General features: G+C 44.2%; 3 protein-coding genes across 4 annotated transcripts in view; 1 reads left to right on the top strand and 2 right to left on the bottom strand.

The window, feature by feature from the left end:
- WDR48 (WD repeat domain 48) overlaps positions 1-2,524 on the top strand; it is a 30,116-nt gene extending 27,592 nt beyond the window's left edge. Inside the window, exon 19 of the mRNA XM_080974085.1 lies at positions 250-2,524. Coding sequence (XP_080830211.1) covers positions 250-345 — 96 coding nt within the window. The 3' untranslated portion in view covers positions 346-2,524. The remainder of the gene's footprint in view (positions 1-249) is intronic.
- Positions 1-20,379, bottom strand: part of LOC308459007 (sodium channel protein type 5 subunit alpha-like) — a 106,246-nt gene that overhangs the window by 78,494 nt on the left and 7,373 nt on the right. The gene's annotated exons all lie outside the window — the stretch shown is intronic.
- On the bottom strand, positions 3,916-20,235 carry GORASP1 (golgi reassembly stacking protein 1). Of its 2 annotated transcripts, XM_080974200.1 has the most exons (9): positions 20,024-20,235; positions 13,963-14,043; positions 11,888-12,091; positions 11,179-11,265; positions 9,840-9,970; positions 7,672-7,816; positions 7,083-7,218; positions 6,378-6,527; positions 3,916-5,354 (listed from the first exon to the last, which is right to left on the bottom strand). In XM_080974200.1, exons 1-9 carry the CDS (start codon positions 20,084-20,086, stop codon positions 5,083-5,085), a joined length of 1,269 nt encoding a protein of 422 aa, XP_080830326.1. In that variant the 5' UTR covers positions 20,087-20,235; the 3' UTR covers positions 3,916-5,082. The 2 variants fall into 2 exon arrangements, with proteins under 2 accessions (XP_080830326.1, XP_080830327.1); XM_080974201.1 differs by lacking the exon at positions 20,024-20,235 and having other exon boundaries at positions 11,888-12,084.

Below are 20,379 nucleotides of genomic sequence, written 5' to 3'. Positions count from 1 at the left end.
GCAAGAATTTGCAGCTGTCCCTTATGGAGATCGAACCTGCAACCTTGGTGTTATCACCACCACTCTAATCATCTGAGCTATCCTGAGGCCTGTGCCTGTATGCCTAGGTACATACAGGTGTACCATCCGAGAGATGTTTAAGGGGGCGGGGGAGGGAGGGAGAGAATGGATGTCTATATGTGCCAGGGAATAAAAACTTAAGAGGGATCAGAGTCTGATGGAAAAACCCAATTGGTTTTGTGTGAACAGGTATTGGATCCAAATATGGACCTTCGAACCGTCAAACACTTCATATGGAAGAGTGGTGGCGACTTGACTCTGCACTACCGCCAGAAGTCGACGTGAGCCAAGTGGCGGGCCCAACCGGTTTATTAACTTACTTGAGCTTCCTGTCCTGGTTCCAGCTGTAGCGCTCTAGAAGCCGACTGAAACCCTAAGGTAGATCTGACACTTCTAATGCCTCAGTGTGGACAGAATCTACTTGAATTGAAGTGACTAATAAATCTGTAATCTAGACAAATCTCTATGACCTAAAACTAAAGCCTGTCCTTACCAAGGTACAAGTGGGAGTGGCATGAGAAGCCCTTGCGTGGTTCCTGTTTTGTGAGGTGTACAGCGACCAGGTGATCCAGTGCAGCTGTCTGTTGGGGGGGGGTTCTTATTTCGGTTTTCATTTCCAAGGTTTTATCATACCGCCATCCGCTCAAGCTTGTTGTGAAAAAGGTTTCTCAGCCCTGTTGCTAAACTCGTTCACCGTGTAAAAAACTGCATGTGCTGTACTTTGTTAATACATTCCATGTAAACAGTGCATACTTTTCCATGAAGAGTCAATTTTGGCCACTTCTCGAGACAGATTTCCTAGAGGAGACAACGCTATTGTACAGTTGAGTAAAACAGTCTCTGTAACGTAAGCCAAAAGGGTTAAATCCCTTGAGGCTTGTTGATTGTCTTTCAGCTGTGATCGGAGCAAAAATCAGTAGATTGTGTGATAATAGGGTCAGTACAATGGTGCAGTGCATCATAATGGAATATTTCAAGCCCTTTAACTAGAGTTTTAAAAATGTAACTTCTGTAGTTCCGTTTTCCCCCCTAAGGTGGCTCATTGATAACAATTCCAAGCAATTGTGCTCTACGTTTTAACATCGTGGCGCATTCTAGAAACTTGTAGTAATAGTCATGATGGGGGGAAAAGGAGTTGCAGATTTTCCTCCTATGGTTTTTATATGCATTTTTTTGGATGTTTTTGTTGATGTTGCAAGCTGTATACAGCTTAGCTTTTCTTTTCAACCATTTCTTAAAAAGAAAAAATACATTTTACAGCTTTTTCATATTCTCATACTCTTGTAGAATCTAACTTACTGTAAGCAGGAGCAGGGGAACAATTCGATCTTCTGGGCAAGAAAAGCTGAGTTTGAATTCAAAGTTCAACTGGAAAACAAACATCCCGATAACAAAATATTGTAAAGTGGTTTTTATTTGAAACAGAAGCACAAGTGCCTTTTTAAAAGAGGCAGTATAGTAAAGTTAGGTCCCTGCCTGCTAGATGAGCACTCCTCTCTTCCTTAATGGTGGCAGCTAGATGTAAGCTATAGCCTGCAAAACATCTTGGTTTTACTTCACTGTTGAAAGACAACTGGTAAGCCCTAATGCCAGCACTTTTTTTGCAGCATGGGAGCTGCTTAAAACTGAGCAACATGCAGGCCGGTGGCATGCTTTTAATACTTCCCATGTCATCTGGTAATTATCCACAAATGAATGTTGCACCAACCAAATGGAAAATATCCAGAGTCTGATACTTACGAGTCATTTGACTGCCTTTTATGGGTGTTTCGAGGATTATGTGTCCTTCCCCCACCCTCCCACGCCAACTGTGGTAGAAAGACAAAATGCAACATTACAGCACCTTTTGGATATTTTCCTCTTAGCTTTTGTCTTGGGGTGGTTGAGTACCCCATGGAGCACTTGCTTTTATACACATCAGATTGTCAAAGCAACTGCCATGTTACAAAAAGATAAGCTTTGGGTTGTCCCTAAACCATTGTCGCTTGTGCTCCAGATGACACGAAGCACTGCTCTAAACAAGATCTGGTTAGAAATTAAGCTTGCATGCGCCTTTCCCATCTTGACATCATTTTCCATTTGTAAATCCCATTTGTGTGTACAGCAATCTAGTTTGCCACATCTGTGCTGCACTGCACACTTTAGTGAAGTTAGTAAATTCATTGGTTAAACAACTGTAAATTTGTCCTGAATTGATTAATATTGGAGAGGGGCTTTGTTCTTATCGACCTAATTTTAAATTTTGTGCTCTCCATGTCTTCATTGAAAGTTAACTTTAACTCTCCCCTCTTCCTTTCCCTTTTGTGTGTGTTTTTAAAAAATCAGCCAAGATTCTAAACTTTTTATTTTCTACAATCCCAGCAATGTAGTTTCAGGAAAGGTTGACAGAGGGCCTGTAATGCCAAAAGGATGAACATGTATTGAACAATTGTATAGAAATAATAATAAAAATCTTTAGCTAACATTCCTAAGCAGCTTTGGTCATTTTTGTTTTAAATATGTGATCATAAATTCCTTGGCCAGGTATTGCCAGAAAGCTCTTCAAAGTTCCTGAAACCAAAATTAGCGCACATAACTGTGGACCTTTTGCACACTTGCCCTGTCAACTGCACCACTGTGTCAGATATGTATGTATATTAAGAGTATTTCTGCTTAGTCCTCAAGTCAGCCTACAAAGTTGGTCTCTGTGCTGCTTTTTTCGGTTGTGTTTGAGCACTAGCTATGCAGGCAGAAGGTCCCAGGTCCAGTCTCTGGCATCTCTACATAGATTGGGAAAGACCCAACAATCTCAGGAGAGCTGCTGCTTGTCTGTGTTGACAAATACTAAACTCAACAACTGGGACTATCCATTTTTTTTTTGTTCTTCAGTAGTGGAGGAGGAGGATCCTGTGTGGGTTGTCAGTGCCCAGCTCTCCACTGGCAGGAAGTCAAACTTTCAAGGGGGATGCCTGGTGGGCAACCCCCATAGCAGTTCAACTGCAGGTCACTCTTTGCCAGGGCCCCCTGGGTGGGTGGCTCTTTTGGGCATCACATCCCATTTCACCAGGAGCACAGCTACCTCAACCGTTTTTTGAACCCAACACCTCTCAAGTGACAAGTTGGTGGGGGAAGGCTATTGGATACATAGATTTGAGGATCAACCTCCCCTCCCCTAATTTTCCTATTTCCTTCTCCTAAGCCCATACCATCTTCTCGTTCTCCATCTGTGCTACCCTTATACAGCAACCATTAGGGCCTCTTGGGACTTGGCCCCAGGGATTTGCTGGCATAGAGTGCTGTGCTACAAGTTGTTTTTTCCTCTTCCTCTTCCCTTGCTTATTTTTGACTATTCAGTTACTTGCTTAAGCACAAGTTGAACTGGCAAAGGCTGTACCCTTGCCCATCAGGTATACCTACCTGCTCAAAATTTTGACTGCCTGCCAGTCGAGAGGTGAGTGCGCATATTTATTATATATATATATGCCTAGTTCTCCAAGTTCTGAAACCATGAAATATAAGGTGTACAAGATAATCCTGGCTCTAAGGAGTTCTTATTCCTATCCAAACTCTGAATAGAACACTTTGGAAGGTGCTACTGCTGGCTGATGAGTGTGGGTGGGAGTTTGGGCTCTAGATCAGGAGACTGACCTGAAAAGGGTTTGGAATAGATGTATCTCCTTGCCCTGGTCATTTCCCTTGGGGGTGATGACTTTGCACCAACTTAGGTTACAGTGGGTGGGGGACTTGCTCCGGCTGAGCTACATCAAGACACCTATTGTGGCAGATCGAGAGTTTAGACTGCACATTATTCTGGGAGCTAGTGAATAATAAGCAGGACCAAAACTTAACTTCTGCAGGGAGTACTTTTAACAAGTATTTTCCAAAATGGTTTATTTTTAATCTTCAACAATCAGAAGCAGAGAATCAAAAACCATTTTGAAATATACCATTCAACGCAGCTAGTGTGATATAGAACATCTGTTATTCATGTTGAATAAAGCCGTGTTCAGAGCTCAGGAGAGAAATCAGCCTCCCTAAAAAGCAACAGTCCCGCCATCGGGTACAATCCTACATGATATTAGCTTCTTTGCTCAAGTCAACACATACCTGTCATTAGAACACACTTTGAAAAGAAAAATTGAAATTCAATTATTTTACCATGCATGCATGTTTAGAATCGTCACCTTTAATTTGCAGAGGCTCAGAAGAACTATTTCAGCCACATCTAACCCCAAGTATAAAACTATAAGTTGCTTACGTTCACCTTGAAACTATTCTTTCAAGAGAGCTTTCTAACAAGTAAGGTATCCAACAGGAGAATGAAGTAGCTGTTTGGGTTCATTTCCTACCTTTTTGGCATATCTATAGTCAAGAGGTCGTCATGCACCTCCCTGTCTCCCAGATAACTTTAATGTGGCATTGACTAAAGGAGGAGGATTGTGGGGGCTATGCCATCCCACCTGCATGTGCCAGGGATGGAGTTAAGAGTACTGTAGCAGCTCTTCTGCAAGGAAGCACTGTAACCTGGATTGCAGCCTTGGAAGTTGAAAACACATTCGTCTCTTCTACATGGGTGCCCAGAGAGAGTCAAATTGTAAAGCGTCATTTGGGAATCTTAAACATTAAATATTTTGACATATAAAATCAAAGTGAACAGCTGTCACAATTAAAATTGAAACCTAGAAAGAGGGCTAAAAGGTTCTGCTAAAATCAAGGCACTGTGTGCTTGCTAGCTGCATTTTTTAAAAAAAACAACTAAAAGTCTTGCTATTAGCTTTTGGGCAGACAGCAAACTCTTCACACAAAACAGCATTTTTAAAGAACTTATTCCAAGTCAAATTATCAGTGTTATTGCTGAGCAGTAGTTGCAGATGTTGAAACCTATCAGATAATGAAAGGCTGGCTCAAGGTCACTGGAAACAGCTTGAATTCTTGCAGTATTACTGTAATATAGCAACACAATGGATGTCACTGGGTATCAAAAGCCTTATTGTCTGGTACCAATGTCCTTACAGCTGATAGCAAGTGTTGCCACTTTTAGCACTAGATCTGTGCAGTTTCTTCTGTCAATTCCTTGGCCTTTTCATCTTCACTGTCGGGTTGTAAAGCTTTGGTCATTTGCGGGCTCTCAGTCCCATCTAAAAGCAGAAGTGTTTCTTGAGCACCACCATCAGCTTTAGATGTTGCATTTACAGAGATATCCACAGGAAGGGATGGCAAAACAGAAACTGAAGGCGCTGCATCCAGCTCTGGCTGAGGACTTGAGCCCTCTGCATAAGATAATGAATCTTCTGAAACTGGAATAGAGGCCTGGTCTGAAAAGCAGAAGTCAAAATCTAATTACAGAAAAAACAATGCCTGTAATTCTCAAAACATGAAGCCCCTGCAGGTGACTGAAGAAAGCAACATGAAATCAGTAACTAAGCTACCATGTACTCTCTAGAATTAACTCTGCTAAATTATGAGCAATTGTGTCTTCTTCCATGGTTACCCAACAAACACATCAGATTTTAACTAGCTTACTTAAAATAGGACAGCAGATCAGATTCCAGTAGATTGCTCTGTGACTTGCAGTAGATGAGCAAGGTTTTTAACTATAACAATTTTCTCAGCTAAATTAGTCTGCTGGAATGAAGAAAGGAACCAGAAGTGCACTTTTGCATGAAACAATACTCAGCTCAGTTAGATCCTGGCACTGAAAACAAATCCCTAGGCTCTGAGGCACCCTTTTCTCTTCTCTAATTCTAACATTGATTTCAACAGGGCTACCCTGAATACACTAATATTTCATATTGTCCTTAGCCTTTATGATGCCAGAAGATTCTTTGTTTATTTTTCTAAAAAATTGTTGTCAGTAACCAGAATTTAGTAAGGAGGTATTAAAGGTGATCACACAATCAATATGTTGGTTGTGGATTTGCATACTTCTTACTTAACTTTACTTTCTCATTATAAACACTTCAAACTTTCAAATCTGAGCAAAAAGCAGACTAAAAATTGACAAGTTTTACTAAGACCCATGTACAGTCATACCTCGGGTTGCAAACGCTGCGGGTTGCGCGTTTTCAGGTTGCGGACCGCGCAGAACCCGGAAGTACCGGAATGGGTTACTTCCAGGTTTCGGCACATCCACAGAAGCACAATGACATCATGCGCAGAAGTGCTGAATCGTGTCACGAACGTGCGCAGACGCAGCGCTTCAGGCTGTGAACTCTGCGGGTTGCAAATGTGCCTCCCGCATGGATCACGTTCGCAACCAGAGGTATGACTGTAGTAAATGCTGTAATCTTTTGTGTTTAATTTAAATTTGTATTTGAATTACCAAAGTGCTTGCTTACCAAAGTGTGAATCAATTCCGTTGTTAGATACCAAGCTATCAGTTGCTGCAACAGTGTCTGGCAAGTTGAAAGAAGCAGAGGAAGGCACCTTGACTGTTTTCACTAAGTCAATTAATTCAGGAAAAGAAGCTCCAGACATATCTATAAAACCTGGAAAGCAATGGGGAAGAGAGAAAAGTACAGCCAATAATTTACAAGAGAAATAAATTGTTTAAAGGTGAAATTTATTTCCTGTTCCTAGCTACCAACAAAATGACTTTTAACTTAGAATGCAAATGCCATCAAGAGACTTCTGCTTACCCCTTTGTTAGCCATGAACAGCCTGATACAAATATGCTGAAATCAGTGGAAGGTGTTACCTGACCCTTCTGGAATTACGGCATGAAGTCATTCTTACTTTGACAAGTGCCTTGGCAAAGGTATTCCTAACCCCCCACACCCATCTCTGTTCGTAGGCTTATGATTCATGGGGTGGTAGGTGAGATTCTGAAGGATCCTGTCACTGCAAGAGTTGGACAGCACCACAGTCAAGTTACTATTCCCATCAGTGTCCTGCATTGTTCCTCTCCCCATAAGCAGACTACATTCTGCAAATTCATAGTCAACACAGCTTCTTCATTACAGAATTTCTGCACATATGAACCTGCATATAAAAACCAGTCACCCAACTTTTATGCTCTAACGGTCAACAGGTGAACAGATTACCTGGATCCATGACTCTCTGCACAGGAGGAGGAGGCTGAAGAGAATTTTCTACTGAATACATATTTACACTTTGATCTGTGCTGTACTCTAAGCTTGCAGGTTCTTCGCTTTGGGAGTTTGGTGCTAACAGAGGAGCCTGAAATAATTTATAAAACAGAAAGAGTTGCATGCTTCAGAACAAGGAACACATTCATTATCACTAAGCAAAGCAACTACAAAGTGGGCAGATGACACGACCTCATTAGGGGGCCAGAGGCTTATATTATAACCTCAACCTGGGCAGAGTTTCCAAGGGGGAAATGCTGCTTTCCCCTCTGACCCAGAAGTGCAATGCAAGCCAATCAGCCCAGCAAACCCTAAACAATGGTGTCCACAGATGCTCAAGAAGAATGTAACCTAGCTTCCAGGCAGGTAAGTGGGACACGTCATGGCCCTCTGGAGGAAGGAACAAAAGTGAGTAGGTGGAGAGACGGTATGTGAGCTGCCCATAATTCCTGGGAGTATTACAGCAGCTGCGCCCTGCCCTTTGCATATTAAAAATAGCAGCACCCACAAACACTGCAGTCATCTTTCACTGTGAAATGCCTACCTCTGTATAGCCATTGGTTGGTGGTTCAGGAGGTGTGTCTCCCAAGGGCAAAGGAGAAGGAGGACCAGCTTCTGCCTTTTTCTTTGGTATAGAAGGCTGTGTTGGAATTCTGTGCAAATAGCCATATCCAATGCCGCACCCTAAACTGCACAAGAAGGTAAATAAAAGAAAAAGAAACAAGCTTGCACCCTTGAAAATTTTGTTTTCAAAGTAACTGACAGAAGCCCATTTGACTCAGATCACAAGTAGAAGTTGTAAAGGAGAACCCAAGAGACCCCCCCCCCCCGAGAGCAGGAGCAGCTCCTATCTCTCTAAACTGGAGTGTGCGGCCCTCCTTGGTCCCTCTAACTTTGGGCAGAGACAAGTCTTAAGGCTATAAGTGATGTATATTAGTTACGAAGCTTCCAGTCTGCACTTGCCCCCAGGAAGCAGGGCAGCTTGCTTTCCTCCACTTTTCCCTCAGCACAAATAAATACCATGGCACCAAAGAGACCTGGGCATTGCAGGGAGGCACTGTGTCTGGTAAGCAGTCACACCATACCTCAGCAGCCACTTTCAAGAGGATTTTTTGTTAAGGTTTTAGGGTGTCAAAAGGGAAAAGGCAGAATGCTGCACGAAAGAAACATTTCAAGTCTCTTTATCCTAATGCAGAAACTTACAAAAAGGACTTTTCCCAGTAGCATAGCATTGTGGGTGGTCAGAGGGGCAACGGAATGCTGGCAACATTCCAGTTTTAAAGACTCTTGACCCAGTGTGTTCTGATTGGCAGGTGGCTCTGTCTAACCAACAGAATGAGTGGCACATAACCAATAAAGGTGCTGTTTACCTTGGGAAATTTGAATCAAGTGTTAAAATTACTGCCAGATTTCCCCAACTCCCTTGTGGGATGACAGACTTCCCTCAGCTCATGTACTGCAGTAACCTAGGAAATGAAAGCTGAGTAAACTGGAATTATTTATAAAGGGTCAGGCTGCCCCTTGGTCATTCACAGAGGACTAAAATACATATTCATGAATTGAGTCCCCTACTTACTGAAGCCTGAATGGCAACAGGATAGGAAAAGGAGACAGTCTGCCCTAAACTTGCAGGAAAATACAGGTTGGCAAGGGGGTAGAAACTCCAAAATCCAGCACATGCACACTTCCTCTTGGCTCTTAGCTCAAAAGCAGGGAATGGGGTGGGTGGGGGACTATTAGGGGCAGCTTCCCCCACCTAGTTCATACACACCTGTATTTCACAAAAGGTCCCTCCACACTGCTTAAGGCTCAGTATCAATTAATGTGAATTAGCTCACACCTGGGGACGCGGGTGGCGCTGTGGGTTAAACCACAGAGCCTAGGACTTGCCGATCAGAAGGTCGGCGGTTCGAATCCCCACGACGGGGTGAGCTCCCGTTGCTCGGTCCCTGCTCCTGCCAGCCTAGCAGTTTGAAAGCACATCAAAGCGCAAGTAGATAAATAGGTACCGCTCCGGCGGGAAGGTAAACGGCGTTTCCGTGTGCTGCTCTGGTTCACCAGAAGCAGCTTAGTCATGCTGGCCACATGACCCGGAAGCTGTACGCTGGTTCCCTCGGCCAATAAAGCGAGATGAGCGCCGCAACCCCAGTCGGTCACGACTGGACCTAATGGTCAGGGATCCCTTTACCTTTACCTAGCTCACACCACATGCAAAGGACCATACGGAAATATGGCAGCTAGGATCAGGGGCTGGGTGCAGTTGCCAAGACCAGTAGAGAAAATATGGCCCCTCGGTTGCACACCTTTATCACTGGCCTATTTCTGAACTGCTACCCCACCTCTTATTGAAGCACCACCAACACCTCGGATTTTGTTTCTAGGCTGCCTGCTACCCTTCCTCTGCTCCATCCCTGACACATCAATCAACACACACCTTGGACCCTCATCTGTCTTTTACATTGCATTAAAATGCAAAGAAGGTAAACCCCTGGGTGAGAACTGTTGCTTCTGTGTTGTGTTGGTGCCAAGGCAAGTGTTCAACTGTGATAACATGAAACACAGGAACTGTAATGGCCTTCTAGGGTGCATAATTCTCCCACACTGTGGATCCCATGGGGCTAAACATCTTCACAGCAATGTACAGGAAAGCATACTGTGATAAGTGAGCCTTTACCTCATTTACAGACTATCCTGTCACTCACAAATCCATACCTTCCTTCTCCACCCCAGGCTCCATTGGGGGTTACAAAAACCTCTCGACAGGAATCAGCTTCTGTGTTATAGACCATCAGTTTCAACGGCTTCCCCTCATGGGTTTCAATCAATGAGAAAAAATCTTCGGACTGAGAGAAAAAGAAGACTGTCATCAACCCAACAGCTGCATTCTAGAACATCTCCCTGCCTGCCATTACATGATTTCCAGGTGTCCTGTTGCTGTGTAGGACAAAGAATGACTGACTAGAATTAGCAGCATGTCCTTTGGATATCCCCCTCACAAGGTGTCCTATAGGTAGCTGCCAAAGTACAAAGCAGCAGGAAACAGGTCATTGCATTAATCTGTCAAGCTTCCATGTGCTATGGACAGGGCAGAACAGAGGACAAGATATGAAGCAATTAAAGCCAGAATGGTGAATCTGTGGCCCTTCAGATGTTGCTGCACTACAATTCTCATCCCAGATCACTGACCATGCAGGTTAGGATTGATGGTAGTTGGAGTTCAACATCTAGAGGGCCACAGGTTCCACCATTATTGCTGTGTAGGGCAGGATGCAAATGCAGGAGGGGGCAGCAGGTGCTTGGGGAAAGTAGAAAGATCACCCATGAAATGGTATTGGGCAGGAGTGGATGTAACTCCTTATAGGACTGTTGGTTTTAAACCTCACCGCTACTGCCATCAATCCTCTGTGCTAAACACCTTTAGCTCAGCAGTGCAGAACTCCCCAGCCCAAGGGGCCTTATTCAGTGTGCCAGGTCATTTCAGCCAAGCCATGCTGTCACCTGACGTCAAGTGCAAGACAGACAAAGCCAAATTCAAATGGGAGGATTGGTAACAAACTCTGAACTCTTCCTTTGCATCCTCAACTTGAATTCAGTGCTTTTTCGATTTGGCTCCTCTTTTCCCTTGCTGCCCTCCCAGCCCCAACCATCTGTCAAAACGGCATGCAGAGTTGGGCCAATTCTCCACCCTGGGTTTAACTGAAATATCTGTAGAGAGGGATCCAACTTCTCTTTATTTCTGCATTCAGCTTTCCCAGCCCTTGAGAACAAGAGTGGGTGAATATTTAAAGACAGCTACACAATTTGCACAGAGAAATTTATATCTAGTCCCAAAGCAAAGACTGGGAAGGAGACTGCATGTGTAGAATAGCTTAAGTCTGGGGAATACTTGCTGCAATGATCATAGTGCAATTATAGGCATATCTACTCTGAAACTGAATTAAATGGGGCTTTCTCCCAGGTAAGTGGCTATGAGATTGCAGCAGCAATCACTGAAAACTGTCTAGCCCCCCCCCCCCTTTCAGCCAATGGTGCAATTGATGACTCACTTTACCTCCTGCAGTATCTGATCCGATCCAACAATATAATCAGTGTGCGGCTTCAGGCCAGCCAGCGCTGCTGGGGAAGCCGGTTCCACATCCTAGGGAGACATTGATCAGTTATGTTACCTACACCTAGTCAACAAATCAAGCAGCAAAAAGCCTATATCCAGTTGTTTGCAAACAATGTTCCCAGAAACCCTTGCAAGCTCATCCTCAATAAGAGATAATAGCAGACCAATTCCAGGAAAGCTGTCCACTGTCACCAGACACTCCCAGCATGGCAGAGGTGAGCGCATGCTAGGAAAACACTTTTTCCTGGGGAGGAGGAAAATGGGCACCATCTCGTGCACCCTAGAATGCTCTGCAATGTGCAGTCAAGTCAATGTGGAAATGTTTCCCTGCAGGAGAGGAATGCTTTTATTCAAAAAATATCACCATGAAAGGGGAGCAGGACGAAGAAAATAAGCCCAGAGCTGACCATCTCAAAATCTGCTCACCAGAGGGGTTCCCATGTTAGTTTGTTGCAGCAAAAACAGGAAAGGATCTTGTGGCACCTTAAAGGCTAACACTATATTTTGCAATAAAACTGGTTAGTCTTTAAGGTGCCACAAAACTCTTTGCTGAAGGATTCTTTCTTGGGATAAAACAAGCAAAACCTAAATTCAAAGTGACAGAGTAAGGAAGTATAGTAAAAATGCACAACCATCTTTTCCTACTTACCAGCACATGCCACACATGCTCATTGGCTCTTTGGAAGCTACAGAACCTCACGCTGGCTCCCAGGAGCCCCTGCCCTCCCCACATGTTGCTGGGGACCACCTCCACTTCACGCACTTTCATCGTTTTAATGTTGTACACCTCCAATTTCACAGCCTTCTCAACATTGGCTTTCAGCAAATCTTTTAAGATGTCCCCTTCTTTGTTCTCAAAAAAAAGAAAGGAAGGAAAGGAAATGTAAGAGGTTTGTTTCTGGACAGTAGCCAACAGACTGCTAGGCCGCCGCCGCCAACAGTAACAACCACAAAATATATTTATAATTTGTTTTTTTTATGATTTTATGATTTTTTAAATGATTTTATAAGTTTCCCCAGCCACACTGGGTGGCTCCCAGCAGAATAGCAAAATCACTATAAAACATCAAACATTCAAAACTTCCCTAAACAGGGCTGAAACCAGTTTAAAGATTCACAGAGGCTATGTGGAGGGGCAGGCCAGCAGCTGCAGAAATTGAGGTTGAAGTATCAACTTGCCTTCCATAAAGTGGATATTTCCTAATACCTTATGGAACTGACAGCCACAAGATGTGCTATGGCCACTAACTTAAGATGAATTTATTTTATTAATTCATTAAACATATCTCCTGCCTGCTTTTCCAAGAGAATGCACTGGAGGAGAACAGCAATAAAAATAAATTCAGCACTTCTTGAGGCAATAAATTCTGTTAAGTTTATTTTTAAAAGAACAGCCCCAACTGAAAACAGAGGTCCCATATAGCTAAGGCAATTTACCAGTACCTCTGAATACAAGGTTCTGGGGATCACAACAGGAGGAGGGCTGTGGCCTTTATGTCCCATTTGTGAGCTTTTAGTCATGCAGCAATTAGGACATTTAACAATAGAGGTACTTATTTCAAAGCAAATCCCTCTGAAATAAACAGGAGTTGCTTCTACTCAAGCATGATTAGGTCATAAAAGAAATGTGCAAAAAAATAAACATCACCATTTGCCATGCCTTTATCCAATGAAACGAAGTATATTTGGTAGCCATAATAATACGTGGGCCAAGAAGCTTCAAACATGTTAATTATTTACAGGGTGATATTTGAACAAGTGCTGAAAACTAGTTTTGTGACGTGATAACAGGTCAACACCCTCCTTTCCTTCCCTTCCCTTCCCTCCACAGCGCAACACACCCACCAGCTCTGATGAACAAGAGATGTTTGCAGCACAAACAGATTCCCAACTTGAGCAAGTGTACCCAGCCATTTACTAGAGGAGAAGTTGGGGCATCTCTGATATCGGGAGAAATCTCCTTTCCAGACCCCAATATGGCCTGTCCGTTACATCCACGATCAGAACTTCCAAGACAAACAGACATATGTAAAGGATGGAATTCTGCTACTTGAACAGATTTTTTTTAAAGACGCCTAATCACAGAACCATTCTTAATCTCATGCAAACTCAGAAGCACAAGTTAGTAAAAAACCTGAAACCTTTGTTCATACAGGACACTCACAGCCAGCCATTTCATATGCTTCCATGGCCATCAGTGGGAAGGACCTGCTTGCAAGTTCACGCTCTGCCATTCTGAGTCACAGGTACTATGACCAACCAAGCCCTGCATAGGGGCAGCCTCCCTTATGACTCAACTTCCAAGCAGATGAACCTACAACAGTGTACAGTCCTTCTATGTTTTTCAGAAGGGAAACAGGAGCAGCTGGGCAGAACCACAGCCCATATCTCCCAAGTGGTCTGTGCCTATCCGGCAGTTCTACTTGCTGACTCCTAGTTTTCATTTATTACAGTAATTCATTAGTTCCACTTATGCACCAACTTTCTTCCACCACAGAGTTCAAGGCAACATACATGCTATCATTTATTTTTTTTTGGGGGGGGGGGGGGCAGAAATCTGTCATCCAAGCACTGAGCAGATCTACTTAGCTTCAGAAAAGTGGCAGCTTCATGTACCTTCAGGTCATGCTTTTGGATGCACTTATTTATAGCACACCAGCAACATACTTACCTGCTAGAGCTCAGCATTAAAAAAAACCCAGTGACTTTTGTTAAGCTACTTACCAGTCTGGTGTGTCCTATTGTGAGGATGAAATCAAAGAACGGCTCCAATCCAGCCTGCTGAGCAGGGGAGTTTTCCTGAACCTGAAAAATGACAGAGTTTTACATATAGATGAACCAAATGAAAAAAATGTCAGTGGAAGCACACGTTTTCTAAATTATGTAATGCAAAAAGTATTCATACCAAGCATTCTTATGAGCTGACAATAAGAGACTTGTCTTTCGGCAGTTGGGAGAGGTTATACTGGCCTAGAGCAAAAAGAAAATACCACAGCCAACCATCCTAACAAACATGATAGATGTATTGCTCAGAACCCCTCTCCTCCCTAGCCAAACAGAAGCCAAAAGGAACTTGGAAAAGCAGACATGCGGTCCATCTAGCTTAGTATTGTCTACACTGATGGTCAGTGGCTCCATGGAGTGTCAGGCAGGAGTCTCTCCCAGTGCTAACTGGAGCTGCTGGGAATTGAAACTGGTGCTCCACCACTCAGTTACATCACTTCCCAAAATAACACATGCATCTAAGAGATGCAGTTTCACAACAATCAAAGAGGAAACCCGTGGAAGACAAAGTGCACAGCACAGAGATAGTACTATGCAGTGCAAGTCACAGGGAGAAACTTTTAAGCTCTTCCTTCAAAGAGGAGACCAGGTATAAGCTGTGTACAAAACACCAACTGTGAAATACCAATCTGCTGCTGCCTCCATGCTTGATATGCTTTCAAGCTCTGCAGGCAAAGTTGGGATCACCGGACTGGTCTACCTCACAATTCAATTTTATCTAAATAAGTCTTTTGTTGCACAGATGGGCTGGGCAGACATTACAAAGAAATGCACGGTCCACCTATTTCCAACGGCAACCAGGAAATACCAATATATATTGCACCCACAGGAAGCACAGTGTGGCTTACACAAGGGATCCCAAGTAATTTCTCAGCCAGACACCAACTGTCAAGTAGAAAGACGTGCTTAGCTTTAACAATAAAACAATGTAGTTCTTGTGCTCTCGAGATTATTCACCTACAATCAGAAGCTGTTTGTGGTAGGTTTACTGAATGACAACGTGTACAAATGTGATTTGCTAAGACTGTGTAACAAACAGAAAAAACTGCAAGCATAGCTAAGCACTACAGAGGCTGGATCCAGCTGCACATAAGTTAGTTGCACTTAATTCTCATTAAAACCAACGGGACTTAAGCCACAACCAACCCATCACATTGATTTTAATAAGGCCTATGTGCAATTAATGTGGCCCAACCCATTCTATTATATGTATTTATATCTCATTTTTCTATGTTAAACATTCATTCAAACTGGCTTACAAATTTTGTTTTAAGATATAGTGAATGGTAAGAGAAGCATCAGAATGTACCATTTTGAAATAGTAAAAGCAGCTGGAAGGCAAGACATACAGTGCTTCCAAACAGAGACTTAATATTGCAAATGAGCAGTGGAGAGCTATTCCAAATGGCTTGTTGGCAACAAAGGGTTTTTTTAATACAAGATTTTCTCTTGTGTATTTTGTGCAGTTTGATACCAACCATGTGTGGATACTGCAAAGCAAAAAAGAAAACTTGCATGCATGAGGAGCACTAATCCCGCAATAAACACCACATTTAGAGATTTTACTTTAAGAATGGCCACTGAAGCAACACTGTTTTCAGCAGACTTTTAAAAAACATAGGGGCAAGGCTTAGCTCCTTTGGGAATATACATTCTGTTAGAATTATGCAGTGCACATCTGCATGAAGTTATTTTCAACAGTTTATTTTTCTCCAGAGCTCTTGGTTTCCAAAGGAACCAAAGATTTTTGCACACAAACAGAAGAGGAAAGAGTATCATAACTGGATAGTCAGGCTATGTGCCAAGGGGTGTCACAGGGCAAAAATAAATAACTATGGGTGAGAGTGCTGGACAAGGAAATAGCACTTCATCCCTTAACCAGTGGAAGCATTTTCCTATTCCCCCATATGTGTCTGAGCCCCATTTTTTTTAAGGTTCCCTCCACAAACAAAAAAAATGTAAGAACTGGTTTAAAGATTACTGAAAGCTTCTGTTCTCAGTGTGCCATGTTCTGCAACACAAAACAGATTCCACAAGACTTTGAACAGCATATGCACAGCCCTGGGGAGAGACCTTATTTACACAGCTCTCCCTGAAAAATAAAAATAAAATTGAATGCAGCAGAACTTTGTGCATTCGTAGTTCATCACTTCTGCACAGAACAGGCAAATCAGAGTGCACCACAGTTCATTCCAAGCTAGACATGTTAACCATACTCTCCCACAGGAACATATTTGAAGAGACAGTGCATACCATTCTAGAACATTCACAGGGCAGGAGTACTGAGCAGGTGGAAGGGGAGACCAATCCAGTACAATAATTTATATACATTAACATGAATTACCAACTGCACAGGTTGGTAAAGTGTGCTTCAAATTCACTAGCTGTTACTTTTTAAGCACTAAGCAGCTGGAAGGACCATCTGCATCCATATGAGCCTGCCCTGCCCTTAAGATTGACCACAGAGGCCTTGCTTGCAGACCTGGTGATAAAATCCATCAGATCTGTGGGTACCAGAGTGAGGGCCTTCTCAGTGGTGATTCCATCATTACAGAATTCCTACCCATGGGAACTGTACTTGGTTCTCTCAATGATTGTCCTATAACAGGCTCTGGAAAACCTTATCTGTTTACATCTGCTTTTAACCAATCAATGTCTTGATTTCTGTTATTATTCCCCCTGCCCTTTCATTCTACTGTACTGCTGGTTTTTATATGAAATTTGTATTGTATTATTTTGTTAAATGATGTGAACCACCTTGACAGGGCCCTGATGCCCTGATAATAGTTCCTCTGATGTAGCATTCTAGGCCAGTCAAATGTCTCTGACATCTACAAGCAAAAGCATACCCCTGCTGTGTGTTCTCAGCCTTTGTGAACATGGAGGTTTCATTTTACAGCTGATAACCAGTGAGAACTGGTAAACCCCTCCCTCCATGAATAAGGACCTTATAACTTCTTTTTAAATGGATGAGGTTTTCATTTAAACTGAAAAACTGTTCATTTGAATACGACCAAAGCTCCCATTGATCCAGCCCCACCATAACCCAAAACCACAGCATTAAGATGACATTATGATGAAAATGAATCATGCATGGTGTGGATAAAGTTTAACAGTTAGCTGTGCTCTCTCACAACCAGCGTTCAAACTCCCATTGTTCTAGGTGCATTTTGCAACAAGGAATTTCATTAGTGCAAGCAGTTTTTGAGCTCTATCGGCGCAGTACTGCGCCTAAGATTTCAGATTAAAACTGCAGAGTGGAAGGAAAGGAGGACCTTTTTCTGCCTCCCCACTTCCAGGTATTCTCTGAGGACTGGAGCAGAGACCCTCTTAAGAATATTGCGGGGGGGGGGGAGGCAGGGAAAGCACGGCTTTGTTTTGTGCACTTGTCAGATGAGGACTAGACCATGTGAAAAATGAATATAAGATTTTAGCTGCAGCTCATTCATTTTCAGCTTTGTATTCTAGTTATAAAAAAGTACGCCGACATTCCGTTGTTGCGCCCATAACCTAGGTTTAAGGTGCCACTTAGCTCCTAGCTTTCATATTTCAGTTTCTAACACTACTCACAACTCAAGATACATCCATCAATTTCTGGAGATAAAAGAACACATTTCTTTCAACGTGTGGAATTTACACGGAATTCAAGTAATGCATGGCCATCTTAATTGGGGAATGCTTTAATGTTGCGCTTATTGTATTTTTAGTGCAGTTATTGCATTGCTTTTATCCCGTGAGCCAGAGACCTTTTTTATGTTATAGGCCAGCCTATAAATAATGGAAATCAGTAAACAATTTCACCACTACAAAACACAGCTATGGCAGGGGTATTGGGTGCGTGGGGGGGGGGGGAGCGCTCAAGAGGATTCATCTGTCAATGGCTACCAACCACAATGGCTACATGAAGCCTCCACCTTAGTAAGCACAGAAAGGAAAAGGAAGAAAGGAAGAAACAGTGGGAGAGGGGTGCTGCCCGCCTTCCCTGCGCTTGTGGGCATCTGGTTGGCTGCTGTGGGAAGTCGAATCATAGCTGTCAACTTTCAGATTTGAAAATAAGGGATCAGCTGCCTCACCTGTCCCAGGGACAGTCTGAGGATATATAACAATCCGGGATAGCAGTGGGAAGCAGCGCTGAAATAAAGGGAATTTCCCGCAAAAAAGGGAAGATTGACAGCTATGAGTCGAATGCTGGAATCCACGGGCCTCAGAGGGTCTTTTCCAGGAGGATCCAGCACGCTGGCACTCTGATAGACTGCCTCTGCGCGTGGAGGTTCCACCTGGCTGTAACAAACCGCGACGGAGAAGAAGAGGAGGAGGAGTTTGGATTTGATATCCCCCTTTATCACTACCCAAAGGAGTCTCAAAGTGGCTAACATTCTCCTTTCCCTTCCTCCCCCACAACAAACACTCTGTGAGGTGAGTGGGGCTGAGAGACTTCAGAGAAGTGTGACTAGCCCAAGGTCACCCAGCAGCTGCATGTGGAGGAGCGGGAAATTGAACCTGGCTCGCCAGATTACAAGACTACCGCTCTTAACCACTGGCTCTCAGAGGCTTTCTAAGCATACATTACACCTATTCATAAGCACTCCATTAAAATCTGGCACCAAGGTGATCCCAAAATTTGTGCAAAATCTCATACCCAATACACAACCTGCTCTTAAGAACATAAAGAGCAGCCCTAATGGATCAGGACCAATGGCCCATCTAGTCCAGTGTCCTGTTCTCATGGTAGCCAACCAGATGTGTATGGGGAACCGGCAAGCAGGACCTGAGCACAAGGGCATCTCTCCCTTCCTGTGGTTTCCAGAAACTGCTGTTCAAAGGCATTACAGTGGTACCTCGGGTTAAGAACTTAATTCGTTCCGGAGGTCCATTCTTAACCTGAAACTGTTCTTAATCTGAGGTACTACTTTAGCTAATGGGGCCTCCCGCTGCCGCCGCACTGCCATCATGCGATTTCTGTTCTCATCCTGAGGCAAAGTTCTTAACCCAAGGTACTATTTCTGGCTTAGCGGAGTCTGTAACCTGAAGCGTCTGTAACCCGAGGTACCACTGTACTGCCTCTGACCATGGAAGCAGGCCATAGCCTCCAACATGACTGGTAGCCATTGATGGACATATCTGCCACAAATCTGTTTCTAAAGAATTTACTCCTGTGTTCAGGACCTCCCTCAGCAATTGTAGAGTTGGAAGGGGCCCCGAGCGTCATCCAGTCCAACCCCCTGCGATTCAGGAATCTCAGCTAAAGGATCCATGACAGGTGGCCATCCAAAACCTCTGCTTAAAAACCTCCAAGGAAGGAGAATCCAGAAGAAGAAGAAGAAGAAGAAGAAGAAGAGGAGGAGGAGGAGGAGTAGTAGTTTGGATTTGATATCCCGCTTTATCACTACACGAAGGAGTCTCAAAGCGGCTAACATTCTCCTTTCCCTTCCTCCCCCACAACAAACACTCTGTGAGGTGAGTGGGGCTGAGAGATTTCAGAGAAGTATGACTGACCCAAGGTCACCCAGCAGCTGCATGTGGAGGAGCGGGGACGCGAACCCGGTTCACCAAATTAGGAGTCCACCGCTCTTAACCACTACACCACACTGGCTCCCTACCTGGAGATGCCAGGGATCAATACATGGGTCCTTCTGCATTCATGATAGATGTTCTACCACTGAGCTATGGCCCTTCCTCAGGTCAGAGAAGATGGGGCACTCAGAATGCAAAATGCACTTGCCCGATAACCCATGCAAACAATCCAATCCATGGCTGACCCAAGGTCACCTAGCAGCTGCATGTGGAGGAGCGGAGAAGCGAACCCTGTTCACCAGATTACGGGTCCACCGCTCTTAACCACTACGCCACGCTGCCTCTCCTGCGAGCTCCATGGGATAAGGCAGTAATACTGAATGACAACAACTGGGAGGAGGAAGGCGAACGCCCCGTCACGAACATAAGCCGGGCTGCTTCCTCCTCCAGCTGCTTCAGCGACCGCGTCCGGGGAGCTCGCCCTTACCCCGTGCACGTGATATCCCTCGGAGCCCCCGTCGGGGACTTCGGAGCTGGAGCCCAGCCCCATGAGGGCCACCTCAGGAGCTCGGAGGCGACACCGGCGACGCCATCCTCATCCTCCCTCAGCCGCCGCCGCCAAGTTCCAACGCTGCAGCGCCGACTGAGCATGCGCAGGGAGGGCAGGAGGTTGGCGGAGGGACGCAGCTGACCACAGAGCAAGCCGACGCGCTCGCGCTCTATAGGCTGAGGGCGTCCCCCTCCACGTGACGGCCCGCGCGGACAGGCTACCAGTCGTAACCAGAGGGAGGCGGGGTCTTCGCGCCTCGAGAAAGATGACGAGGAGGACCGGGAGCTTAGCAA

This window comes from Podarcis pityusensis (assembly GCF_964106645.2).
Source record: "Podarcis pityusensis genome assembly, chromosome: 12".
Taxonomy (NCBI): Eukaryota; Metazoa; Chordata; class Lepidosauria; order Squamata; family Lacertidae; genus Podarcis; species Podarcis pityusensis.
The sequence above is the reverse complement of the archived record's forward strand: the minus strand, read 5'-3'. Positions and strand labels throughout refer to the sequence as shown.

What these genes read in the sequence shown, in the direction of transcription:
- GORASP1 (XM_080974200.1), bottom strand. Translation starts at nt 20,086, where the DNA reads ATGGGGCTGGGCTCCAGCTCCGAAGTCCCCGACGGGGGCTCCGAGGGA. An exon ending in CAACCAATGGCTATACAGAG is followed by an intron (nt 7,219 to 7,671) that starts GTAGGCATTTCA and finishes AAATTATTTCAG; the next exon opens with GCTCCTCTGTTAGCACCAAA. An exon ending in CGGAATTGATTCACACTTTG is followed by an intron (nt 5,355 to 6,377) that starts GTAAGCAAGCAC and finishes TCTGCTTTTCAG; the next exon opens with ACCAGGCCTCTATTCCAGTT.